The following is a 24,819-nucleotide window of genomic DNA, read 5'->3' as shown; positions in this document are numbered from 1 at the left end:
ATTCCCGCTCCCGCACCTCTCCCTGCCTCTGCGTGGCTTTCATCTCATCGTTTTCCCCTTGCCCATCCCTGTTTTAGTAGAGCTCCAGTCCTAAAGGTTTAATCATGGCAATCCCTCACTGAGGCAGGAGAGAAGAACATCAGGGGTTACGACTGATGTGGCAACCCCTGATGTTCTAACTGTTACACTAATGGGAATAACAACGAGGAAGAGTGTGGACATGTTTGCCATTCCTGCACTTTACAACCGCTAATCCTACTGCACTAGCCCCTGTGCGTGTGTGTGTGTGTGTGTGTCTGTATGAGCAAGTAAATTAAATGAATACATTTAAGAGACATTATCGCATGCTGAACATACCCACAGTATACTGGAAGGACATTTTCTGTGTCCCAAAAGCTCTCATTGGACTGATGAATCCCACCACTGCCATTAGGTTTCCCACATTTAATAAGATTAGCAATAATGATTTTTGCTTTCACCTTCATAATCATTTGTATTTCTTGTGTGCAAAGAGTGTGTGTCTCTTCATCTGTGTATAACCAGAGATGGCAGTTGCAGCCTGTTCCTTATTGATCAACCCCTAAGACCTCTCATGATTTACTCGACTAAGCACGTAGAAAAAACATGGTCAAAATCGACTTTTTATCCAGCAACTGTAGAGCTTAGGGTTAAAAATTCTTCAGAAGAAATTTCATTAGACTCACAACCTTATGTAAGAATTGCACTGGGTGTAATTAGGAAATCATAACACAATGAATATTCTAGACACAGCTGAAAGCACTTTTATTTTGCCATTAATATCATTATGGCCCGCAAAAGCTATTTCCTGTACGAATATAATGGCATTAACCAGAAATCATTCCACTGATTCCTACTGAGCTCATTCCCTGAGTTGACGTGTGTGTGTTCGATATTGAGCGGAGCACACAGCAGCCCGAGGTTGGTCCCAGGCTTTATCAGGATGCTGTGACGTCAAAGTGGGGCAAATAACAGAGTTGTGAGGACAAGACAGAACACACTGAAGAGAAGAACTGAGGAAGATGGAGAGGAGAAGCAGACGAAGGGCCAATTATCAGCATAAGTGTGCTTATTAAAATCAAGTATAATAGAGGATACGAGAGTGAGAAAGAGAGGGAATGGATTATAATTTTAAATACACAGATACACACACACAAAACTTACAGGATTATGAGTTATGCATCATGTGTGGATAACACATAACGACTAGTTTGTGTGTGTTTTGGTGCATCAAGGCCCATTACGTATACTTCTCCCTCTGAGTTCCCAGTATGGGGTCTTATCCGAGCTTGTTATAAACACTAATTCCCTTATTGCTCACAGAGCGGCTCTCATCTGAGGCCTGTGCGTGCGTGCAGTGTATTTGTGCGCGTAAAGGCGAGAGACAGTGAATGTGTGTATGTGTATGTGTGTGTGTGTGTGTGTGTGTGTGTGTGTGTGTGTGTGTGTATGTGACTGCAAGGCAGACACACTGCCAGAAACAGGCTTAATAAGGAAACTCTGTAATGAAAATTCATCACATGTGCCCAGGGAGAGAAGGAGGAAGAAACCCATTTCCAAATGACATATAAAACCCACCAAATTCTTGTAGTTCCACACAAACACACAGTCACACTCCCCACACACATGCAGCACATGAATATATTGCCATATTCTAAATGATTTGATTTATCTGTTTCTAAATCTCACACCACTCTGTCAGAAATACCTCCTTCCTCACCTTTTATTCTCTTCCCTCTCTGTCCTCTGTTTCCTGTCCCCTCATTAGGAAAGTGGATCTGTGCAGGTCTTGCACAGTAAGTGCGTCCTCAGGGAGGAGGGCCATTGAGTAGTTGTTTTTTTTTTTAACTTGATAAAAGTGTGTGTGTGCTTGTGTGTCTGCAGCTTATGTAGAATGATGCAATATCTGGCTGACAGGTATGCTCTTTCTGACATCAGCCTGAGGCAAGACCCGGAGGCACAAACACACACACACACACACACACACACAGACACGGTGTATGTATACAACACAGACTGAATGATGGATAGTGTGTGTATATATGTGAGTGAGTACCTTTTTGACTAAATGTAAGACTGTGTTGATAAATTCTCATTATGTATAAAATCACTGACTAAGACAGGAGTGAGTGCTTCCTCTCTAACTTGGGCATAAAATCAAAATAGAAAATCAGAGCTCCACGTGATATCCAGCAAGAGAGAGACAGACTGATAGGGAGGTGAGTTAGGGATCATAAGCGAGGAGAAAAGGAAGGCAATCATGAATATATTATACAAATCTATTGCATAAAGCATGGAGGTGCATTTACACGTTTAGAGCATTTCTTTCTCATAAGAGACAAACTGTAAAAATATTTATGAACAAAAGCGTGAGCCCGATGCTCTTCCCAGCTCTCTCTCTTCCTGTCACTCACCTCGTCATGTGGTTTTCTGCTGTTTCCGTGTTTCCAAAGTAATCTGTTTACAAGGTCCCACATACCTTCCCAGTTACTTATCCTGTAATGGTTTGTTTTTAACATGAGGAGTTCAGATGGGAGAACTGGGGGATGGAGATTTACTTCCTGTAATGACCCAAATCAGCAGTTTTATTTATTTACATAAATCAAAAAATGAAATTATAAATTAAAAACAAGCATTTTATGGCTTTCAACTGATCACAATTCCATATATAGGGGGGAGGTGGTCGGGGTAGACGGTAGGCATACAATACGCATGACTTTGACAACAGAGACTAATGATGATTTTCATTATTGACTAATTTGCTGATTATTTTACAGATTAATCATTTTGTCTATAAAACATCAGAAAATAGTGAAAAATGTTATAATTTCTTAGATGCACACACATCTCACATTTGAGAAGCTGAAACAGGCAAATATTTGGCATTTTTGATCAAAAAATGACTAAAATGATTATTTGATTATCAAAATAGTAACAGATTACTTTTCTGTCAATCGACTAATCAATTAATCAACTAACTGTTGCAACTCTGTTGCATCTAGTCCTGCATGTGGTTAGGTTTAGGCAACAAAAGCACTTCAGTTAAGGTTAGGTTAAAATCATGTTTTTGGTTAAATGTTATTAAAGTAAACTCGTCTCCTCTCATCTGCCTTTTTCAATATTTGAACAACACGAAGAGTTTTCTCTCACTTTAACCAAGTGCTTTGAGTACCTAAACATAACCACAGAATAAATGTATCATGCTTTAGTTGCGATGAGCAGATATATACTGTATATTGTATATTGCAAGAGCCAATATCATAGAGGAAAACAAATAAAATATGTTGTCAAACATTTTGCAGATACATGCCGTACAAATATTTTAAGACTCAGCAGATGCAAAATGTGGCATTACATTTTTCTGCTGTGAATTAGAAATGCTGTATATAAAGGTACTTTCTAGGAGACAGAGTTGTCTTCAGACTGTGCAAGAGAGGTATTGATTTAACTCTGGTAATTTTGAGGCCATGGTTTGCTATTCTGTTGAACTGGACTGCATTATATTGAACGGGTTATGGGTTGTCTCACCCATATGGGTACAGGATATCACTAAGATGTGTTATATAAGTTGTACCTAATATTTTGTTCTCAAATTTAATATTATACTGCAAGCTTCAGAAAGGGAGTATCCATCCAAAGGGAGTGTTACATTTATTGTGTCCATGTCCTGAAAATGAACCAATCTAATAATTTCTGAGCTATGTGCACATGTGCCTTCAGGGGATTTTGTGCTTCTGCGAGGAGCAAGGACATACGGTAAATACTGCCAGTGTTCAACAGTGACTTTAATCAAATTAACAATCAATACGCTCCATTGTTTGTAAGCATGTGCTAAATGATCTTACCCTGAATGTCTACAACTCACTGAGGGCTGGATCTGTGTTGCCTCTGGCAGCAGCCAGCTATTTGTTTGTTGGGTTTTTTTTGTACTTTCTTTTGACAACGTTCACAATAATGTGGATTAAACTGAAAACACAAATTCTTCTCTTGATTTTGGCCTTCGGTCCCCACTAAGCTGACATTTTCTATCCCTGGAAGATTTCCTATAATGCTCTCCCATGTGAGTTTTGTTGATTTGAAATTGTCGACCTTGGATGGATGGGGAAAGAGAGCTTTTCGAAAATGCTGATGTGTAATTGTCAGTTTGTCAACCTTACATCAACACAGCCACAGTAAGTCTGCTTACAAGAAGTATTAAGAGCCAACCTGCTGTTGCCTCCAGTTTTCTCTGTGATCTCTTAGTCAGTCAGTATATCAGTTTCTGCTGTAAAACAACTAACTGTACAAATAAAAATGAGTGATTGATCAAGGATCTGGAGGAAGGCAACAACCCATGAATTACCATTATATTGGACAACCGCAAATCAATGTTTTGCACTTGTGCAGCCATCTGAAATCAGAAATGTGTCACTGAGAACATTCATATGGTGTGTTCATATTGACACACAAAATAACTTGGAGTCAGAGAGACAGAATGGAGCTTAACTTTGCTGAGACCAAGATTAAATTTGCACAACCTTCTATTATTTTGGTGTTTGGGTGTGGATAATAAAAGGTTTAGAGGAATTTTCATTTTTTTGTCTGCATTAGTGTGGAAATGGCTTGAGCCATGTGCCAAGTTACATATGCATTATATACTGTGTGTGTTGTTACATTCAGTTTGCAGTTGTAGCAAATTAGCAAACATAAGACAAAGAAGAAACAATCAGAATCCCAACTATGATATACAGTACTATACAGATATTTTCTCTTTATTCTTATTACTATATCACAATGCATCCTGATGTCTGTGAGGAAAATAATGTTGCTATTTCTTATATCTCATTACTGTATTTATACAAAAAACAATATTTCATGCTTCACTCATGCATGCAGGTTGAGATAAAATAGACTTCATGCGAAGCGTTTGTGGTGCAGAAAAAATTGCCATGCCAGGCAGACACGACCATGTCGCACATGGCTCACGTGACAAACATATAACCACTGAATTAAACTGCTCCTGTCGGCTCCAACACACGCACACCTCACAGAGTGCAACATAAATGCTCTCAGCAGACATGAAAGATTAGACAAAAGGACAGAGAGAAGGAAGAAATGTTTCAGAAGTTTGAGATCACTGTAAAACATTCAGAGGAAGCTTCTGACACTCAGAGGAGGAAATATGGAAAGCCAACGACTGTGCCTACCTGTCAGTGTGTGTGTGTATTATGCATGTATGTTTGTAACTGGGGGGTTAGTGGGAAAGAACTACATCCTCTGTCAAGTGGTTTCCTCCTGAGAAATCTGCAGCACAGGGTTGAAGAGTCCAGTGTGAGTGCACAAACACGCGTACACATACTACAGAAACACACAATGTATCAGTGACTTAAATTCAACATCCCTCGGGGCCATGAGCTGATGCTACTTTGACCAACCAACTTAATTTGTGTGTGTGTGTGTGTGTGTAAGGGGGCACTTTTTGTTACACTTAATGCACTGTTGGATGATCGAGAGGTACTTACATGGAGAGAACACTCTCTCTCTTCTCTCTCTCTCTGACACACACACACCTCTGTTAACACACTCTCTCTATCAAACACATACAAACCCACTAATGCACCTTCCCACGATCCACCTACACAAACACTCACACTACTCACACACTTGCACACATATAAATGCACATGTACATGTGCTTAGCCACTGGTCTCAATGTTAGGGTTGCCCTCTTGGGAGAATAAATTAATCTGTAAAACCTTCCCTGCCAGCATCCATTGGTGTGTGTGTGCACATGAATGCGTGGATGTGTATCTCCATTGATCACGACTGCATTAATTCATTCCTTTTGTGGCCAAACATGGCCTTTAGACATGCTGCGCAGAGTGCCTCTCCAAAAACCCAGACTTCAATTGAGAGGCTCAATCCACACCTCAGTTTGCATGCAAACACACGAATACACGCACACATAAGCAAAGTAGAGGACAGAGTGAAACAGTGAGAGATGCATACAGATGCACACACAATCTGACACACAGACACAAGCTTTCACAGTTCCCAACAATCCATCATACAACCTTCTAGCACTGTTTCTCCCCAGCCGGCATGTTCATCTAATCGTTGCAAGGAAAACTGCCATCGCCACACTCTTATCATTCCTTCGCTTCCCTCATGTTGTGGAACGACAATGTGGAACAGAGAAAAGTAACTGATCAGTGGATCTTGGGTCTAGAAGTAGAAAATGGACTGAGATCAGAAATGTAGGCTGGTGCCAAACCATTCAGAGCTTTAAAAACAAAAAAAATTATCTTAAAATCAATTCTATATTTCACTGGTAATCAGTTTCAGTCAAATGAAAGTTATCTGACAGAAACTCAGCTCTAAATAAATGTACCTGACACTGTTTATTCCTGTATGTCTTTCAACATATACCTGTCTCTCACATACAGGTAATGAGTGATCCTTATTGACTGTATTGAAGCACACCTCTAAAGCTCAGCAGGCAATGTGTCGTGAGCCTGAACCGCTCCAACGACTGTCACAAAAGAAAAAAACAGACACGAGGAGAGCTGCATCCTGGTGAGTCTGTTTCCTCAGTTATAAGGCACAGCACAGATTGTCAGGTGCTTTGGTACTCCGTATTTTTCATCCCTACCTGTTGCACAGCATGTGCCTGTGAATGTAGATGTGAGTGTACCTTCATTTCAGTAACCACTTTTCTAAAAAAAAAAAAGTCCAAATTTTGACTCTCTCCGTTGTTTTCAACTGACCTGCCTAAATGAATAACAAATTAGAATAGCATACAGTATTTGGCTTAATATGTTCTCATCGAATGCCTGAAAACAGTCACTGATTCACCTTTGGAGACCCATACACAAGAAATGAATACCCTCCGGATTGAGTCCAATTTGCATCGGTGCACCGGCATAAACGTTCCTTATGTAATTGCCCAGATTAAAAAAGTGGATACAATTTGGGATGAACTCATGATGCATCGTTTCTAACATCTTTGCATCAGCAAAATCTGATTTATTTATATATAATTATTAGTAGAGGCCCTATGCCTTAATTATTTAGAAATGTGATCAATAATTTGATATTTAGATTGATTCCTCCTCTCTAAACTGTCTCTCAAGCGCATTAGCAGGCTACAGCTAAGTGGTGCGCTGCCAGAACGTTCTGAGTGGAACTTGTGCTCTAGAACTATTGTTCTGCACGTTGGAGTAAGTGGATCATTAAACTATTTTGACAGTAATTGTTTGGGTTGCAGAGCATATGCATGTTAACTGGAGACAGGGAACACTACGCTACAAAGGATTTATGAAAAGGCCTGTTTGTGAAAGGTCCAAGTGTTTTTTAGAGGTCAAAAAGAAACAGCATAAAGGAGATGTTTACTGAGTTGCAGTACTGGAGAAACAAGTTGTAGGATTCACCCATTCGTGGGACTTGCTATCATTTCCCTGTTCCAAATTCGTATTGTATGTGGAAATCCCTCTGGGTTGATTGGAGGGGTATTCAGGTCACCTGTTGTGCAGGGTGTAGGGACTTGTTCCCAAATAGTAATTGAGGGGCAGCTGAGTTCATTCCTCTCTTGGCCAATCAGGGTGTGGCAACACCTTTTTTTCTGAGGTTTAAGAGAGGAGAGAAACTGCATACCCAGGTCACTCTGTTCTTTCTGCAACTGGTTGTACACCTCTTTTGTAGAGACTGTCAGACAGAAACTCTGGTCTGTTCAGGCCCTTTTGAGTCTTCTTTCTGGTTTGAGGGTACCTTTTGAGGGAATACTAAAAAATAATCCTTTCAACCAAGTTACCTGCACTGAGTTGATCTTAGTGCTATTCGTGCAAGGGGTTGTGCTTGCCTCACGATAGCCTGCAGGCTTTATTTTTTGTTTATTATACATATCAAAGAGACATTTTTTCATTATAATTATCGAATAGGCATTTTTTTCATTATTGTTGAAGAGGCATTTGTTTATTAAGGGGACGTTTCCCTATGTACAGAACCTTGAGGTGGTTTCTCCAAGTGACTATTATTTGTTTTTCTTTCTTTTTTTTGTGGCTGGGAGCTGGTTCTCAGGCTACTTTCTGATCAGCTGTGGTCTGGAGGATCAGTACCGCCACAAAGTATGTAAAGTAAAAATGGCACTTTTTTAGTTAATTTATGATTTGCTGTATGCTTAAGAAATAAAATCAAACTCTCTGTATACCATATTGAATTGCATAGCATCATTCTTTTGCATTGCATTGAATCACATTGTGTTGAATCTAATCACACTGCATCGCAATACGGGTGAATTGTATTGTATCACATTGGTAGTTGCTTCATGTGTATCTTTAATGTATCGGATCGTTGACAATGCACCGAGATACGTAATCACATCTGCCTCAGTGACGGAGATGCACATCCCTACAAGGCTGACTGATAATTCAATTCAAAGTTTAGTCTGTTTAACCTGGGGCAACCTCTGACACAATTCTGATGGTTTTTTTCTATCAGCATAACTTGGCTGTTCATCATATTCTTCCTGCACTGCTCTGTCAGTTTGTGGGAAGTGTTTTTTTTTTGTTTTTTTTTCTGTTTTTTACCATGTCACATCTGCAGTGACCAGAATCCTGAAGGCTTCTGCCTCAAACACACACACACGTGCACGCACGCGCACACATACACACTTCCACTCTAAAAAAGGGAAACATCACAGGGAACAAGGACACAGCTGTACCATCATACACACATGCACATATAGAAATGCTGAAAGTAGTAGTCATATCTAATTACTGTGTATGCTGGAACATCTGTTTCTGCACAGAGACTACCGAGTGTCAAGCAGAAAGAGCCTCAGCAAACACCACACTTTTGTTAAATTGGAGTATATTACAGATATCACTTAATTCATAATATGCACATTGATGCCTAAAATCTTACTACTTCTGCACGGTGCACCAGTACCTCTGAATGTATGTGTGTTTGTGTCTTTGATGAGAAAAAGTCTGCTCAAGCACAAGTCTTAAGAAGTAAATTAGGTCATTTGGTCTCATGGGGAACTTAGAGTGGGAGAGACAGAGAGAGGGAAGGTTAAGAGAAGGGACAAAAAAGATGACAGACAGAAAAGAGAGAGAGAGACAGAGAGAAGGAGCTGTAAGGAAGGAGAGAATGATGGAATAACGGCTGTTGGCATGATCCAGTTTGGGCATGTCAGCATACACACGTAATCGCACACAGATGGTGCCTCCCCGCACACACATACACACACACACAAGCAAACACAGGTCAGAAAATTACTTTCTAACCACCGTTTTGCTCTATTGGTTCACTCATGGCTGCTCCCCATGATTCCAGTCTCCAAACCCTTCATCCAGAGAGAGGTGGTCAGATTCCATCTGTTGCTGAAAGTAATGCAAGACGTGTGACGAGTTTAATGTCAATCCATGGTGAGAGGACTTACAAAATGATATTACAGCTTTTGAACATTGTGTTGAACTGATAACAAAACTATTTTGGGCCTGATTTCACAATGATATAGGTAACAATATATTAACATACTTATTTTGTAAATAAGAGCGTATACAATATTAACACCTTTTGGAAAAAAACAGCTTGCATGCCATTTATCAATATTTTTAAACCCTGTTTTTACTGTATACTCATACTCATCATATTTCTTAGTTAGTTAGATTCAACTTGTGGCCATAGGTTCTCTTTGTTTAGGGTTCCACAAGACATAATAAATATTCTGCTGATTTTGTATCTCTAAAATCTATTTGCATGAAGTATTGAAATGATTTTATCTAAAGATTTCAATGTTAATGCAGGTTATCCTACATTTGTAGATATGATAGGCTTTACACTATTCTGCTTTAAAAAAACAAAAACAAAGGTATTATTGCTTATTGATGGGTATACTGCAGGTTTTTTGTGCATCTGTGATTACTCTAAAATAAGCAAAAAGGGAGAAAAAAACAACAACTGTGTCTGACATTAGAATTTCACAGTCCTCTTTCAGCCTTACATGTTCAGGAGGTTCACGGTGAGTGCAGACTCTGGTGATAGTTAGCCTGAGGCTACTGCAGGCACCAGTATATTCTGGGCTGTTTTGTGTAGCATCTAGCTGTGTATGAAATATTAACCAGGTCCTCTAATGGGACTTTGTTTCAAATGTCTCCATTGTATTCCCAATATCAAACGTTTGACGTATACGCATGTCATCACAATATGAGGAAGACAATGAATGGGAAGGAGAAGAGGGGTTCAGTCACTGTGGTCAGCTTGACACGTGTTTTCTGTATGAGATGCCTTTTAAATGCTTTGGGAGAAATTTGAGAAGAGATTTTGCTCTGCAGCTGGATTAGAGCCCCAGAGATACTGCATAAGCAGTAAGCAAGCTTTGACTAACAATGATGATGATAAAATGAAGAATCTAATTTTCAAGACGAAAAGCATATTATTAAAACTCCACACACTCAAATACTAAGGCTATAAAATAGACTATAGACTTATCTTGCATACTGCATACATAATTCATGGGGAAAGATTCCTTCACTGATGCACTGACTCAATTAACATTAGGAATGTACCTATATGAAAAGTTATACTGGCTGAGAGAACATGATGATATACACTTCAGTGGACTGCAGTTTCCTACAGTGGCAATCTGTGCAGTCGATACTTGAACAGTGTACAATAACAGCTGTAAGACCTTTCAGTCAACCTTAATGACCAGGGAAATTAACCATATTACAACTAATTTACAGCAATATAGCTGAACTGACCACGCAGCCAATTATTCTCTGTTTTGTCAGTATAGGCTATCATTATAAATACATGAAGCAGGAGGACAGCACAGAGGCTAGAGTGTATTGATTACAAAGTACTAAATCCTTCATATTCAACTGCATTCCTGGAATAGTCATAAAAGGAGGGATGTAAGAAAATGAGCGTGTTAAAGTGAGAGAGGAAGGAACAAAGAGGTTCAGTTTAGGATGAGAGCGAAGAGTGAGAAGGAGAGAGCAAAGTGAAGAGCTATGAAGAATGAGCTATGGTGCCAGTCAAAGAGGAACATTCAGAGGAGAAAATAAGATTGAGATGAAGATGACAAGAAAAAGGAAGAGTGCAAGACCGTGAAGCACAGTAGATGACAGATTTAAAGAGTGTGGGGGAATGAAAGAGAGAACACTTCCATGAGAAAGACAGCTGTGTATGTGTGTGCACACTGTAAAAATGAGAACTTGAAAATGCTGGCCTTAATGTAATTTTTGAGTAAACAAAAATAATTAATTGACCATGTCAACTATATCAATTTTTTGCTTGAACTAACTGTATTGAGTTTTTTGGTTTCCCCCCCACTTAGCTTTCCTTGGGCATCCCCTTGTGGGAAATGAATTAGCCTACCTAAAGGTGAGTATTTTTTTAATAGAAATAGTTTTAGAGATGCTGTTTTTGCTCTAGATGTAATTCACATTTGTGCTTAATGAGGCATGTTATTACAGGGTTAAAATTTTTACGTAATTTTGCGGAATTCAGAGATTCACATTATTGCTAAATTAGCTAGCGGTTTGTAATTTTGTTATTTACACCCCAATGACGTGGGGACACATTTTAAGTTCCCTGCTCTGTACAGTGTGTCTGTTTAATTAATTGAGAACCATATGAATTATTTGCCCACTTTGTTGCTGGCTAAAGTTAGCTGCTGGTTTGCATCTAAGGATTCTTTGTTTACCATTACAGCTAACAATGTGACATTAGCTTAGCACTGTGCATGGCTAGGTAGGCCAAGATGAGTGACGTTGACTAACTGGTTAGCTTCTCTATCAAACCAATCTGTTTGTGTGTCTAAATATGGTAGAAACTGAACATGAAGTGAAACGTAATGCAATTCAATACAGTCCGGTATGTAATAATAATATATAACTGTTCAAAAGTAAAATGATTAGCATTATGTTGTATTTTTTTACACTCTATGGTTGTTGGTTAATGCTGATGAACTAGTCAGTAATTCATTTTTATTCAGTCAATTGACACATAAGGTACTGTTTTGCCCCTAGCTCTAACAGTGCTTGGCTAAGCCCCTACCAAATTGTAAAAGTGAAGTCAAGGAATGGCCATAGAGACCCAAACAAATTTAAGCTTAGTGGTTAGAAATCTGAGTGGAAAAGTATTGCCTTTATATCTCTTCCTGATGAATTCTTTTATTGTAGTATTAGCTGAAATTATGTATTGCTTTTTCATGTTTGTTCTGATCTAAATATGAACCAACTAATGTGTTTGCCTCTTGTTCATTTTCATTCCAGTTAATATATGCATGTTCTGCAAATTTGTTGGCTCCAATCAAACAGTTCTTCTGAGGCACCATCGACTACAGCATGGAAGAGGAGCACACTGGCCCTGTGTCCACATTGACTGTGCATGTACCTTCAAAATACCTGGCACACTGAAATCACACCTTCCCAGATCACACAGCAGGAATGTCAAATGGCAAGAGGAGTCACATGTTTTTGTTAATTATGTGAATTCAGAGATATATGTAATGAACGCAAGTTCTTAACTCATCTTGGACATCATCTAAAAAATCGAGAGACTGTGCATTGCCCCTTTGTAAAGTGTGAATTTAAAACCAACAATCTTAAAAGCTTCAGCTGTAACAGAAGTAGAAAGCACAAAAATCATACTCTAAAGGAGATTCAAACAAAAAGAGGAAACTCTGAAAATGACCCTCATGCCATTGACCAACCATTTGATGCCTACCTTGAGGCATAGACTTCATCACATAGTGGTCTAACACAAGAGTCATGAAAATGGTAGGGCAGAGTATATAGAGGATGTAGATGTTGAGACACTGGAACACACACTTCCATCTCTTTTTCTGTGTATGCAAACAGTGTTAAATGTTTCTAAAAGTGCAATCCAGAGAATAGTTGAAGAATTTCATGATATTCTGCACTTCATTCTCTTCAAAGAATCAAAGAGGTGCTAAGGAAACATAATATTGAAATAGGCGATAGTATTGCTCAGGAAATTAATGAAGCAATATTCAAAGCAAATCCTCTAATTTTAACTACTGAAGCAAAGGGTTCATTGTGCACTGATGACAGGAGGAATTTATATTTCAAAGAGCACTTTCCTGTAATTAAACCAACTGAATATCTGTATGACAGGACCCATAAAAATTGTTTAGTTTACATTTCTTGTTAGCAGTGACTTTTTCATGTTCACTTATCTAGACTGAACTGTCTTAAGATCATTGGATAAACATGTGAACTCTGTTTATGGGTGGATTTTTCCATTTGAATGTATATGTATAGTGCACATTCAGTGATTATTACCATTTAGTGAGTTTGCATATATAGCCGAAAATGCAAACTCACTCAACAGTAATAATCACCAAAAGTCCCTGTTTTAATACTTAAATGTGTTACTGCTTTTGTGTTTAACAGATTTCTGCTGTTCTACTGTGTCACCACCAAGGAGCTATAGGAGACTTTCAGAGTGGCCTTAGACGAGTACTTTCCTGAAACTGCACCATGCCAGGAAGGGTGCCTTTGGTCAAGAGATGGAAAACCCTCAGGACAAGCTTGATGAACAGGTAGACTGATCACCTTAGATTATTTAAAATATTTATCATTGGAATTTACACCTCCAGTCTTTCTTTTTGCTCTTGAAGGGGACTACCATCAAGTGAAAACATAGTGTTCACTACTCTAATCAATGGACTACTGTTTTCTTTTGTTTTTGTGACATCTGACATTGCAGTACACTGAAAGAGCACATCCCTAGAAGGTTGGTTTGGTCTTGGTTTGTTCATGAGGATTCAGAGAAGCTTTTCAAGCCAGCGAGTACAATAGGAGGCTCAACATTTTTAGATTTTGGGGTGTAGCCCAACATCTTTAGATATTCTCTTAAAATATCACACCACTTCCATGTTTTCATCATGAAACCGATCCAGATGATAGACAGACCAGAGGAGTCAAGATTGGTATTCTCACTGTCCTCAAAGATCACGTTGCCCCTACCTCTCTGCTGTTGTGTTGAAAGAAGTCATTGTCCTCACAGATCTCCCAGACCTCCCCATTGCCTTTGCCTGCCTGTTTGGCCTGCTCTATGCCTTGAACATAGACTTCCCCAAAGAATCTAAGTACACCTTTGACTTGACTGAGACCATCTTCATGGAACTTTCCACCAATTGCACACAGTGCGTCAGGAGACTCAAAACCAAGCTCTTACTCTAAGTCTGGTAAAGACTGACATGTTGAAGGAGAGATTTGGTCAGAGGCTGCATCACGGAACAGTTGAGCACCTTCACATGTGACTCCTCAATGGTAAAAGTACTGTTGTTTTGTGATAAGAAGCCATTGTCTTACAAGATCTTGCAGACCTGTCTTTTTGATCTGCTGTATTCCTTGAACATTGATACACCATGTAATTGCACAGAAGGTCTATTGTGTTAAGTTGCTTTGGGCCATATGCCACCATTTTAAGAATTCACATAAGTTCAACCTGTGCCCCAGGACAGTTGTCGTATTTTAAATGTTACACCCAAATGAGGTTTTATATTTTAGCACTGCTAGAAGGTCTGAACCAAAATAAAAACCTCATTTGGGTGTAAGTGCTCACACAAACATTTTATGACCTCATAAAGTTACAGACCCACTTTCTGTCTATGGAGCAGCCCCAGATTTTTCATCCCAGTGACAACACCAATTGAAGGGTTGTCTCTGATTTCTAGCTTTAGGGGAGAGTGATGCACATTCAGAAATACTGACAACTGTCCTGGGGCACAGGAATAACATGTGGATTCTTAAAATGGGTGACATTCCCCTTAAGTGTAATGCATCCTCTAGCATTCTAATTTGTTGGATTGTGAACTTCACTTTCTTGGCATACTCTTTGCACTATATTGTGATACCACTGAAGTCCACTGTTTTTCATGCTGTACAGCACTACTTTGTTACAAAAGTACTTTTTGCACATTGTTACATAACTCTGGGAAGTTATTTCAGGTTTCTTGGTCAGGTGTATTGTCCTGAGTAGAGTTGCTCCTTCTAAGTCAATTATTGGTTTCTAAGGGTCTTAGTTAACTTAATTTTAGTTTAATTTTTAACATCGGAAACTATACACACCTCAGGCGTCAAAATATGCAGATATCTATTAATCTTTGATTAATGGTAGATGCAAAGAAGTCAATTTACATATGCATTAATTTGACTAAGATGACTGTTTGTCAAGTGTTCTGCCATTAACTGGCAATGTTTGTGAACTTTAACCCAGAACATTTGGCTCGTGTTGTGTACCGCACAATTTTATAGGTATTGTAGGTTGTTTTGTGGAATTGACACAGCCATGTTATGTTGTATCACTTAATGTATAATGCCAGTGTTTTTGACATGTGGTTCCTCTGTACTTTTCTGACTTGAAAGTATAGAGGATTTAATAGATTGGAATATTATCCTGTAATGAGATATAATTGAGATAATGGGTAGCTATCTCATGCAGATTCATCACTACCATAGGCCTTCAGTGTATTTGAAAATGTAATTTGGATCCTTCAGAATCCCACAAATTAGCACATTTGATGAACAGCATAATAATAGGAGGATGAAGAGGCTGTATTATAGCATAACAGCCAATTTGTTTCCAAAATTGTGTACATTCATAGTTAAAAACAATAGAAGTTGAGTACTTTTTGGTAATATATAACATTCATACTGTCTGAAAATGTCAAAACTGACTTGTATGATTTCTTAAATGTTACAGTTATAGTAAAGTATACAGTGAGCTGTAAACTGGTGTTGTCATTCTTTGTCATTCTTTGCAATTTAAAATATTAAGTTAATAACCCTAATTTATTTTCATGAGTTTACTCAACAATTCTGGAAATATAGAATTTTATAGAAACTCTGAGTTTCAAGTTTCAAGAAGAAAAGCAAATATCTGAACAAAAGATTATTAGTTGGAAAAATTGTCTCAAAACTTAAGAGTTTGAGATGGGCTCGAAACTCAATAATCTATTGAAGTTGCCTTGAAATTTCGAATTTTCTCAACTTTTTCATTTTTGTATGTTTGTGTATGTGTGCTGGGAGGAAAAAAGTGCTTTTGTGAAATATTCAATGTGATAGAAGACTTGTAGAAGCAAAATCCCCTCCCTGGAGAGAGAGAAGAGAGGAAGAGAAGGGAGGAGGAGCAGAGAAGAGGAGGAGAAAGGAGCAGTGATTGAAGTTTTGGATAAGAGTCATAAGGCTGGAGACCATTTCAACAGAGAGGTCTCTGCTGTGAAGCTTCGTGTAGGACTGTCAGGGCCTTCTCTATTTTTAAACAGTGTGTGGGTATACTGCTCACACCTTATAGCATTCAGTGTACCTGTGGAGCTTGCTGGAGGTATGCTCATGAAGAATTTTCAACAGGGTTACCATTTTAGGAGAAAAGAAAGCTGTCTCTGGTTATCAAATAATAATAAGATTTTTGGTCCTGAAGAGGAAATTTTCTTCTCTCTTGCCCTGTTCCTCAGGGAGACAAAAGTGCTGTTTTGGTTCACACTCACTGTGTTATTGGCAGCAGCAGGCAGCTGTTTTCAGTGGAAAAGCCACTATACACTACCTGCTCAGCACCAAACAGCAAACAGACACAGTTAGCTAGCTGGTGAACATAGTCGAGCATTTAGCAGCTAAAGAGCCAAGAGAGATATTTTTCTCAGGAGTTGGAAGAGACCAAAAACAGACCTAAAGGAGATTGAATATTGGACTGTATTGGTCTGAAATTTTGATGAAAACAAATATAAACATTACATACATGTATAAAATAGCCATGCGAATGTCTCTAACCAACCCCTGCTCACATTCGTCTATGTGCATAACTCTGTAAACCTTACTATGTTTGGTTAGCTAGAATAACTCCTATGTAATTAACTTCAATTTTGAGCATTTTTGGAGCCAGTATTTAGGGGATATTAGAGGAACTGTATCTTATGGTGCTTCAACATTCAGCCTTAAGCCTGTTACAAACAGGGGTTTAAACATGAGTCTGTTTTTTCCTCAAACAGTGCTCAGACTCCCTGTCCCTATACGACAAACATTAACTGCATTTACTCTACAGTCACGGCCACACACACTTAAAAAAAATCACATTCATACACACACCGGCTTACACACACAAACACACAAAAGGCTCTATAAATACAGAGTGGAGGTAATGTTCATCGTGTAAAGTAGGTGGATTAACTGGAACCAGGTCAGAGCAAAGGCAGAGCATGCTCTAGCTTTTCTCTTATTTAGCTGCTTTTCTTGCCGTTTCTGTCTTGCTATTGCTTTTCTGGCTATTTTTTTTCCTCAATGACTTAGACTGGAATGGTTATCTCCCCCAACCCCACATGCTCCTGCTCCCCCACTGCCACTTGTTTCCCAACTTCTCAGTACCACATCTCTTCTAAGGCAAGCATAGAGACCACCTGTCACTATTTCTGAGGATTCTGAATTTTGTGAGCGGCTTATCCATCAAGCATGTATGTTTGTGTTAGCTGTTATATTCAATTACTCAACTACTAGTGCATATTACTGTGTACTTGTGTATATATTAAATACAAATGGACATTTTAATAAAAGCACAAACCATGCATGGCGTCAATGAAACTGTAAACTTATGAGTTTGTCTGTCAGGAATGAGCTATCCAGTGCTGCATCAAATAGCCCTATTTTGGTATTTTCGGAAACGACTTTCTCTTCTGGCTGGGGTGGCTCAGCTAGGCTGGTACTGTGTGTACGAGCATCTGGCTTAAAGTGAGTGAGCATATCTTTTTAGCACCAATACCTTTCACTTTATACGTGCCTTAGATGGCCAGATGCATTCAAGCAATCAATAGGGTGCCTGCGTAATGGAGCAGAGTGAGAGGGAGAGAGCAGAAGAGAGCAAGGACAAGAGAGAGGAGAAGTAAAGAAAAGGCCAAAGGGTATGGAAAGATGTGGCAGGTTTAGAGGATGATGAGGAGGTGAGGCTTGATTTTTATTCCTCGAGTCAGACAGAATAAAGGATGCACCTCAGTGAGGAAATCTAGCCTTTGTTTCTAACCACCTCAGTATTAAACTCATCCATCCTGAGAGAAAGAGAAATATACAGAGAGGAAGGGAGGGAGGAGGAAGATGAGAAAGAGACTGAGAGAATCTGCGTCTGCAGAGCAGTCATCTTTCACCTGTAGCTTGCAGAGATCTTGGCTTGCATAATGCAATGTGAGGATAAAGCCTCCTTTATGACCAGCTGAGCCAATAAATCCGGATCAGTTCTGACCTCTTTTTCTTCCTCCCTATCTCCTCTTCTCTTTGCTATGCAGTGGGCAGATAGTTTCAGCTTCTGAACTCTTTGCAGCCCAGAGACTTCCTGATTTCTGTCTTTGCTTCTTGAAGCAGCATCACAAAAGATTATGTATTAATCTCTCCAATCCATCTATGCATTCAACCAAAGTGGAGAAAGTAGAGACACTTATTGCTTCCCCACTGGTGCAATGAAAAAAGCATTTTAAATCTACCTTATTTTCCCAGTATGTTTAATTGCCTGTATCTGTCTCCCTCTACACTAACCATTCCCTCTGGTGAAAAGTCCTGGCCATAATTGTTTTCAATTAAAAAGTGCTGTGCTGCAGCTGTCCTTAGCTTGCCTTAGCTGTATCAGTATTCAGGGGAAGATGAGGGGAGGTGGCTTTGGCAGCCATCATTATGATCGGATGGGGAGCCACAGTTGAAGGACTGATAAAGCAGTGGCATGTTGGATCCATCATTACAACAGCTTGGGGTGTTACATAATGGGTGATGGCTGGGGCTGATGCAGACAGAGCAGATAATAAATCCTAATGACAAATATAATAAGCAAGCAATAAGTGACTGCAATAATGACAACATTGATACTTAAGCTATAATTTCCTGTGTCCTTCTATTTTTTTTTTATCTTCATCATTACAACAGTAAGCAGGGTTACACTCAGTTATTATGTGTATAGCGGGTTTCCTTTGTACCTTTTACGTCAGATTCTGATCTGTGTCCTAGCTATGCTGGCCCAGATTCTAGCCCAGTTTCTGCACTTTTTTTTGCTGAACTCAAAGAAACGGTGAGCCAGGACAGCCAAGTGGTCCGAGTTTAGCTCTGTTCATTTTTGGACCAACAGGTGAGTGGACTCGTATCATGTGAAATTAGGCCAGGTGGAGAATGTTAGAGTACTCCACTTGGCCTCCAGAGGGCTATTTGGAGGAAGGAAAATTACACCAGGCTGGTTTCACTGTCTCCTCTCTCTCTTTTTCTAATTCCACCCTTACAAAAGGCCACTGCAGTCATTCACACAACAGTCTAATGACAGAGATAAGGAGAGGAGAAGAAGAGATGACACGACAGAGGCGCAGGGAAGTGAGAGATGGGCCAAGAGGAAAGAGAAAGGTGACAGAGAGAAAGAAAGGCTAAGAGATGAAGCATTAAGTGGAAAAGGAAAAAAAGAAAGAGGAAGAGAAGATGGAGAAATGACAGATGAGGACAAAGAGACAGTCAGGACAGCATATACAGGCTCTGGTAATGAATGCCACTTTAATGAAGTACTCTTTCTCTCTCTCTATCTCCATTGCTCTTTTTTCCCTCTAATCTATCTTTTCTTTCTATTCCCTCCCTGTTTCTCTGTCACTTCCAATCTCTCCCTTTCTCTCTTTCCTCTAACACTAGAGAGCCATGGGGAAAGGATAATTCATTACTAATTTATTGTTTCTCCCTACATATGTATTTACAAGGCCTAGAATCCTGGCTATTCAGTATCCTAAGACAAAGCGCAGAAAAACACCTTTTTATATGTACGATTAAGCTGCCTCCAAACTCCTGGCTATGGTAGAATCTCTCGCCTGTCTTTTGTACTTGGTAAGTGGTAAATGGCTGCATTTATATGGTGCTTTTATCCAAAGCGTTTTACAATGTTTCTGTTGCTCACTCACCCATTCAAACACAGATGGTGGCAAGCTACCACGCAGGGTGCTGGCGCAACCATCGGGAGCAATTTGGGGTTCAGTATTTTGCCCAAGGACAAATCAACATGGGGACAGGAGGAGTCGGGGGTTGAACCACCGACCTTCTACTTCCTGAGCCACATCCCGCGCCACCTCGGTGGCCGCCTCGGTGGCCGCCTCGGTAGGTTTTAGAGCAGAAGACAGACACCATTGAGTAAAGGTCAGCAATCAATTGTTTTCTTATGCGGCTGTCAAGGTAATTTTAAGTGAACTTTTGAAAGGCTGAAAAGAAATTCAGGGTAAATTAGATGTGTTACGTTCAGCTGGGGTGAGCGCAACACAAATGGGCAGATTTCATGAATGTAAAATGAAGCTACATACTGTATGTCTGAATACACAACCATAAAAGTCTTTAAGCTATGTTATTTATTTCATGTGCTACAACCTTTCAAGTTGAAGGAAAGCAATATTGTGAGGATTTCATTGCTATTTGCTTTCTCCGTTCGCCCTCTCTAAAACATTGGTTTGCATAAAAATAACTGGAAACTTACTTACTTACTTAGTGCAAAGAGCTGTGAGTGTGTAACACAATGCATCACAACACAGCTCACTTTATGGCACAGTAAACCGTGGTTGTATTTATGTGAAGAACCAAGATTTCATGAGTTTAATTCCTCCCTTGCTGTGTTGTATTGGTGTACATGTTGCTTGTAGGTATCAAACTCATACGTAGAATTTGATTCATTGCTTTAATCAGAGTTTGAAGTTTTGAGGTTCCTCTACAGCTTATCTCTGGTAGTTATTGTCCCACAGCACCAGAACAAGTAGAAAAATCAAATTTACAGTGTGTGTATGTGTGTGTGTGTGTGTGTGAGAGAGAGAGAGAGCCGCTGAATTGTCTGCGTGTTAGTGTAGTAACATGTGCTTTCGTTACCAGTTGCTTTGCCAGTGAAGTTGATTGGTGCATGTGTTCTCTTCCCTCTTTCTCTCTGTGTCTGCAAAATATTTCAAAAAGTTACAAATGAATTTGGCTGAAATTTTGTGAACATATCCCTGGAACAAGGATCAGTTGATTAAATTTTGGCTGTGACCTCAATCTGGGATAACTGCCACTATAAATGTTTGGTTTTGTTGCTTAGCTAGAAAGTCCAACTACTGGACAGTGTTTGGCGTAAATGTACGATACAATATTGTATAACCTAATGTTACAATACAACTATACAATGGCTACTCTTTTGTGCAGTGGGGAAAGGTCAAACAAAACATTGGACATATAAGCTACTGTATTAGTTATGTTAATTACCTACTGTTAACAGGTTAGCAGCTCGCCACATAGCCCTACAATTAATTACAAACTGTAAGATATAAAAATTCTTACAATACTGAAACACTTACTCAGTATTCAACTGTATTGTTAATTAGTTGGTTCATTGGTTGTTCCTCTCAGTTAATAATCCATGAGACTTATCAGTGAGTACTATCTGCTACTAGTTCCGTCACTTATAACTTGTATACTCGGTATCGTCTCACTAGCTCTAATGTCTCATTGCTGACGGTGTGGCTGAGTGCAAGGAACAGCAAGTGATGCTGCTGCCTCAGATAAGTGAATTAGTCTTCCTGCCTGCCGTGGCTATAATGATAGTCAGCTATTCTGTGGTATCTTCCAGAAACTTCCCCAGTTATGTGCTGATTGTACCTCCTATCTATTGATTGTACCTATTGATTGTACCTCTTACCGCTAACTGGTGTTTTCATTTTAACGTCTTAGATCATGACTTGAGTCTCTAAGATGATAGATAATTAAAAGAAATCTCTAGGCTATGTCATACACCTGGATACCTTTTTTTATAAATTACACTTCCAGACAATTGTAGCAGGATTGCTGGTCTTGCATGGCATTATTGTGACAACTACATGTCATAAACAAGCCAATCTCATGAAAAAGTATGAATAAGTAAAGTTACTGTCTTTTCTCATAATGCACTACAATAATATATCACCAGGGGAAACAAAATACATATGTGATGTTGAATGTGAGACATGCTAACTTTAGCTTTTACTCCTACCTTGAGTGGTAGGAGTCAGTTCACCTGAGTCAGTTGTACTCGGAGATGTGATGGGCATTGTTGAAATGTGTAATACATTAAATATTGTTAAGATATGCAGCTGCAGGTCTTACCTCTGAATTACTGAATTAGTTACCTAATGTGTACTACGCTTGATATTCTTATGTAAAACTCATTTGCCGATGTTGCTGTAGTTTCATATAGCTACTACTAGATGTTATCTAAAGAACCTTTTTGATGAAAATAGTAAAATGTTCACGAGATAGATAGATAGATAGATAGATAGAGCACAGTGGGGGTTCAGTAAGGGACAGAGGGCTCAGCTGGAGGAGACAGGGAGCAGATGAGATGGGAGTGTGTGAGAGCAACAAGGCAGAAAATGAGCAAGGAGGGCAGGACATGAGAAACCTCTGGCACCAAACTCAGTTAAGGGAAAAAACAAACATATGCTGTGTGTGCAGTTTATCCTGAAGCTGATACTTATGTAACACAGGTGGCATGTGTGCGAAAATAGGCAGGAGTGATTTTTGATTGGATTTTTTTACTCTCGGCTCCACTGTCTAACCCACTAGTTTTGTGTGCTTGTTCATCCTCTCCACCTTTTTTTTTTTTTTTTTTACAGCTAGGCCAGTGTTTGCCACAAACATTGCCAAATCCTTGACAGCAACAGAGTTATCTCCAAGCTCCTGGGGCACATAAGGATTATTACTGACCAACAAATATGATGGCATGGAGTGAAAACTGTGTCACATAAGACGGAGGGTTTGAAAAGTCATGTTGATGGATCGGTGCACCTCTTAATCTGCCACAACCACCATCTGTAACCTAGCTGGCTGCTGTGATGGAAAATCTCAGTGGTTGTGGACATGGTGGTTGCAAGATGCGGAAAAGCCTGGCGCTCTGTTCTCTGTGCCTCAGCAGAAGAATCTCAGTGGAAAACAATCACAGTCAAACACACAAAAATCAGAGGGCTTTTATTACATGCACTGTTAACAGCTATTATGGCATTCCATTACATTATAATGGGATATTGATGCCCGCATTGCACCAGCGTCTACACAAACCTGGTATTATGTAAGTTTCCTATTGATGGAATCATAAATCCGTAAAAATGGCTTTTATTTGCTGGGACTGGACCAGATATGCTGTGCTCTCTTGCTCCAGCACTGACCAATCTGATCAGTAAACAATATACAGATTTTTCTATAGTTCAGGTTTTCTGTATTGTCTGATTTCAGTAGTTCCTATTTAATTTTACTTTCCTTCAGCCTCTCAGCTCAGACTGAGGTGAGTCAACTCAGAGAAATACGTGGGCTAATCAATACCACCAATGTTACTGTAAACATGAGCATTACCCGGCCCTTCCATTTTCATGGTCCTCTGCTTTTCCATTATAAAGGCATTACTTGAAACCTATTTGTCTTGGATCAATGTTGTAATTACTACATTCACAACCCTCCGTAAACTGTTTGGCTATCAATAGCAGTGACGATGAGAGGCTTGTAAATAGTGAGTCAAAACTCACTCTTCCATTTAATTGAGTTCAAACCATGGAAATGGTAACATAAAAATCAGGTTCTTATAGATCTTTAATTATATGACTATAAAACAGTGTTGCTGTTTTCCTTTTTACTGAATGAATGGTAAATAAATCCATGTAAAAGGTGAAGCAAGGCAGGTGACTAACTAATGGTGGTCAATTAAAACAGCATTACTAATTAGAAGCGACTCTTAATGTATTATTTTAATAGTAAAAATGGTGGAAAATGAATTTATGTGTATTTTGATCTGCTGAAAATACACACAGTGATAGACCAACATGTGATGCATGTGCAATAGTTCAAAATAGCAAAAAAGTTCAAAAAATGCCAATCAAAAAATTTTGTAGTTCAACACCTGGAGCAGATCTGCACCAAAAATAATCCTTGGCCCTTGGCTTAACCTTCCACCAAATATAAATGAAATCTTTTTTTCAGATATCCTGCCAAAAATTAGACAAGCACACAACTGAACAAAACGTGACCAAATCTTAAAACACTTGGTGGAGGTAAAAGCAGGTCAAAAGCGATAACATTTATGTGTTACATAAAACTACACATGATCAATCACATGGATCTAAAAAAAAAACCTTATGTCCAAGCTATTATTTTGCTCTAAAATGATTTGCAAATCCATCCCTCCATCCGTTATCATCCCGATGATATATTTCATCCTCAAATTGTTTCTGATTAGCGAGTGCACATCATAGGTCAGTCAGCTGAAAATCTCCAAAATGAATCCCAGACTTTTAAAAGGCAGCAGGCTTAACTGTGCAGATGCAGGTTGTAACCTGAGCTGCATCTCTCACTCTCAAATAAAAAAAACCAAACCTGAGCACAAGCATAACACAAACACACACACACACACACACACCTTAACACACACATATCACTGAATCCAATTTGTTTGATTATGTGCGTGGTGTGTTGGCTTGTCAGTTATCTGGCTTGTCTAGTGAAATCCAAGGATAGCCGATCTTTGCCACGAACAGTACAGCACACAATGATAAAAGCACACAAATTATTTGAAAGCCTTTTGTCCTTTAGGCTGTAGTCCTTCCACAAACTCTAAATGAGGTCTCGAGAGATGAGTTCAAACAAAAAAATATTGCAGCTAACAGGTTGGCTTAAAGGACAGTGGTTACATAGGAGGGAGGGGAGAGAGAGACTTCTAGATAGATAGATAGATAGATAGACTATATAACTGTACATGCAACACACAGATCCGGTTGACATCATCATGTGACAGTGCAATTTGTGAGGCTGA

The 24,819-nt window shown here is 39.2% G+C and overlaps 1 protein-coding gene and 1 long non-coding RNA gene across 8 annotated transcripts in view; one reads left to right on the top strand and one right to left on the bottom strand.

Annotated features, from left to right (window-relative positions):
* camkvl (CaM kinase-like vesicle-associated, like) overlaps positions 1–24,819 on the bottom strand; it is a 41,562-nt gene that overhangs the window by 15,127 nt on the left and 1,616 nt on the right. Inside the window, exons 1-2 of one of the 3 annotated variants that reach the window (XM_042408607.1) lie at positions 21,344–21,359; positions 20,891–20,943 (exon numbers count right to left, since the gene is read on the bottom strand). The exons of 1 other annotated variant lie outside the window; for it this stretch is intronic. In XM_042408607.1, coding sequence (XP_042264541.1) covers positions 20,891–20,915 — 25 coding nt within the window. In that variant the 5' untranslated portion in view covers positions 20,916–20,943; positions 21,344–21,359. Of the gene's footprint in view, positions 1–20,890; positions 20,944–21,343; positions 21,360–24,819 lie in introns of those variants that run through there. One more of the 3 variants, XM_042408606.1, reaches the window with a different exon arrangement.
* Positions 10,838–15,758, top strand: LOC121895489. Of its 5 annotated transcripts, none has more exons than XR_006095778.1 (5): positions 10,838–11,188; positions 11,342–11,388; positions 12,282–12,788; positions 13,425–13,573; positions 13,652–15,758. It is a non-coding gene; the product is annotated as an uncharacterized LOC121895489 (long non-coding RNA). The 5 variants fall into 5 exon arrangements; XR_006095776.1 differs by having other exon boundaries at positions 10,838–11,239; XR_006095779.1 differs by lacking the exon at positions 10,838–11,188 and having other exon boundaries at positions 11,246–11,388; positions 14,041–15,758.

Source organism: Thunnus maccoyii, chromosome 4, assembly GCF_910596095.1.
Source record: "Thunnus maccoyii chromosome 4, fThuMac1.1, whole genome shotgun sequence".
In the NCBI taxonomy this organism is placed as follows: Eukaryota; Metazoa; Chordata; class Actinopteri; order Scombriformes; family Scombridae; genus Thunnus; species Thunnus maccoyii.
This window is presented reverse-complemented; position numbering and strand designations above follow the sequence as displayed.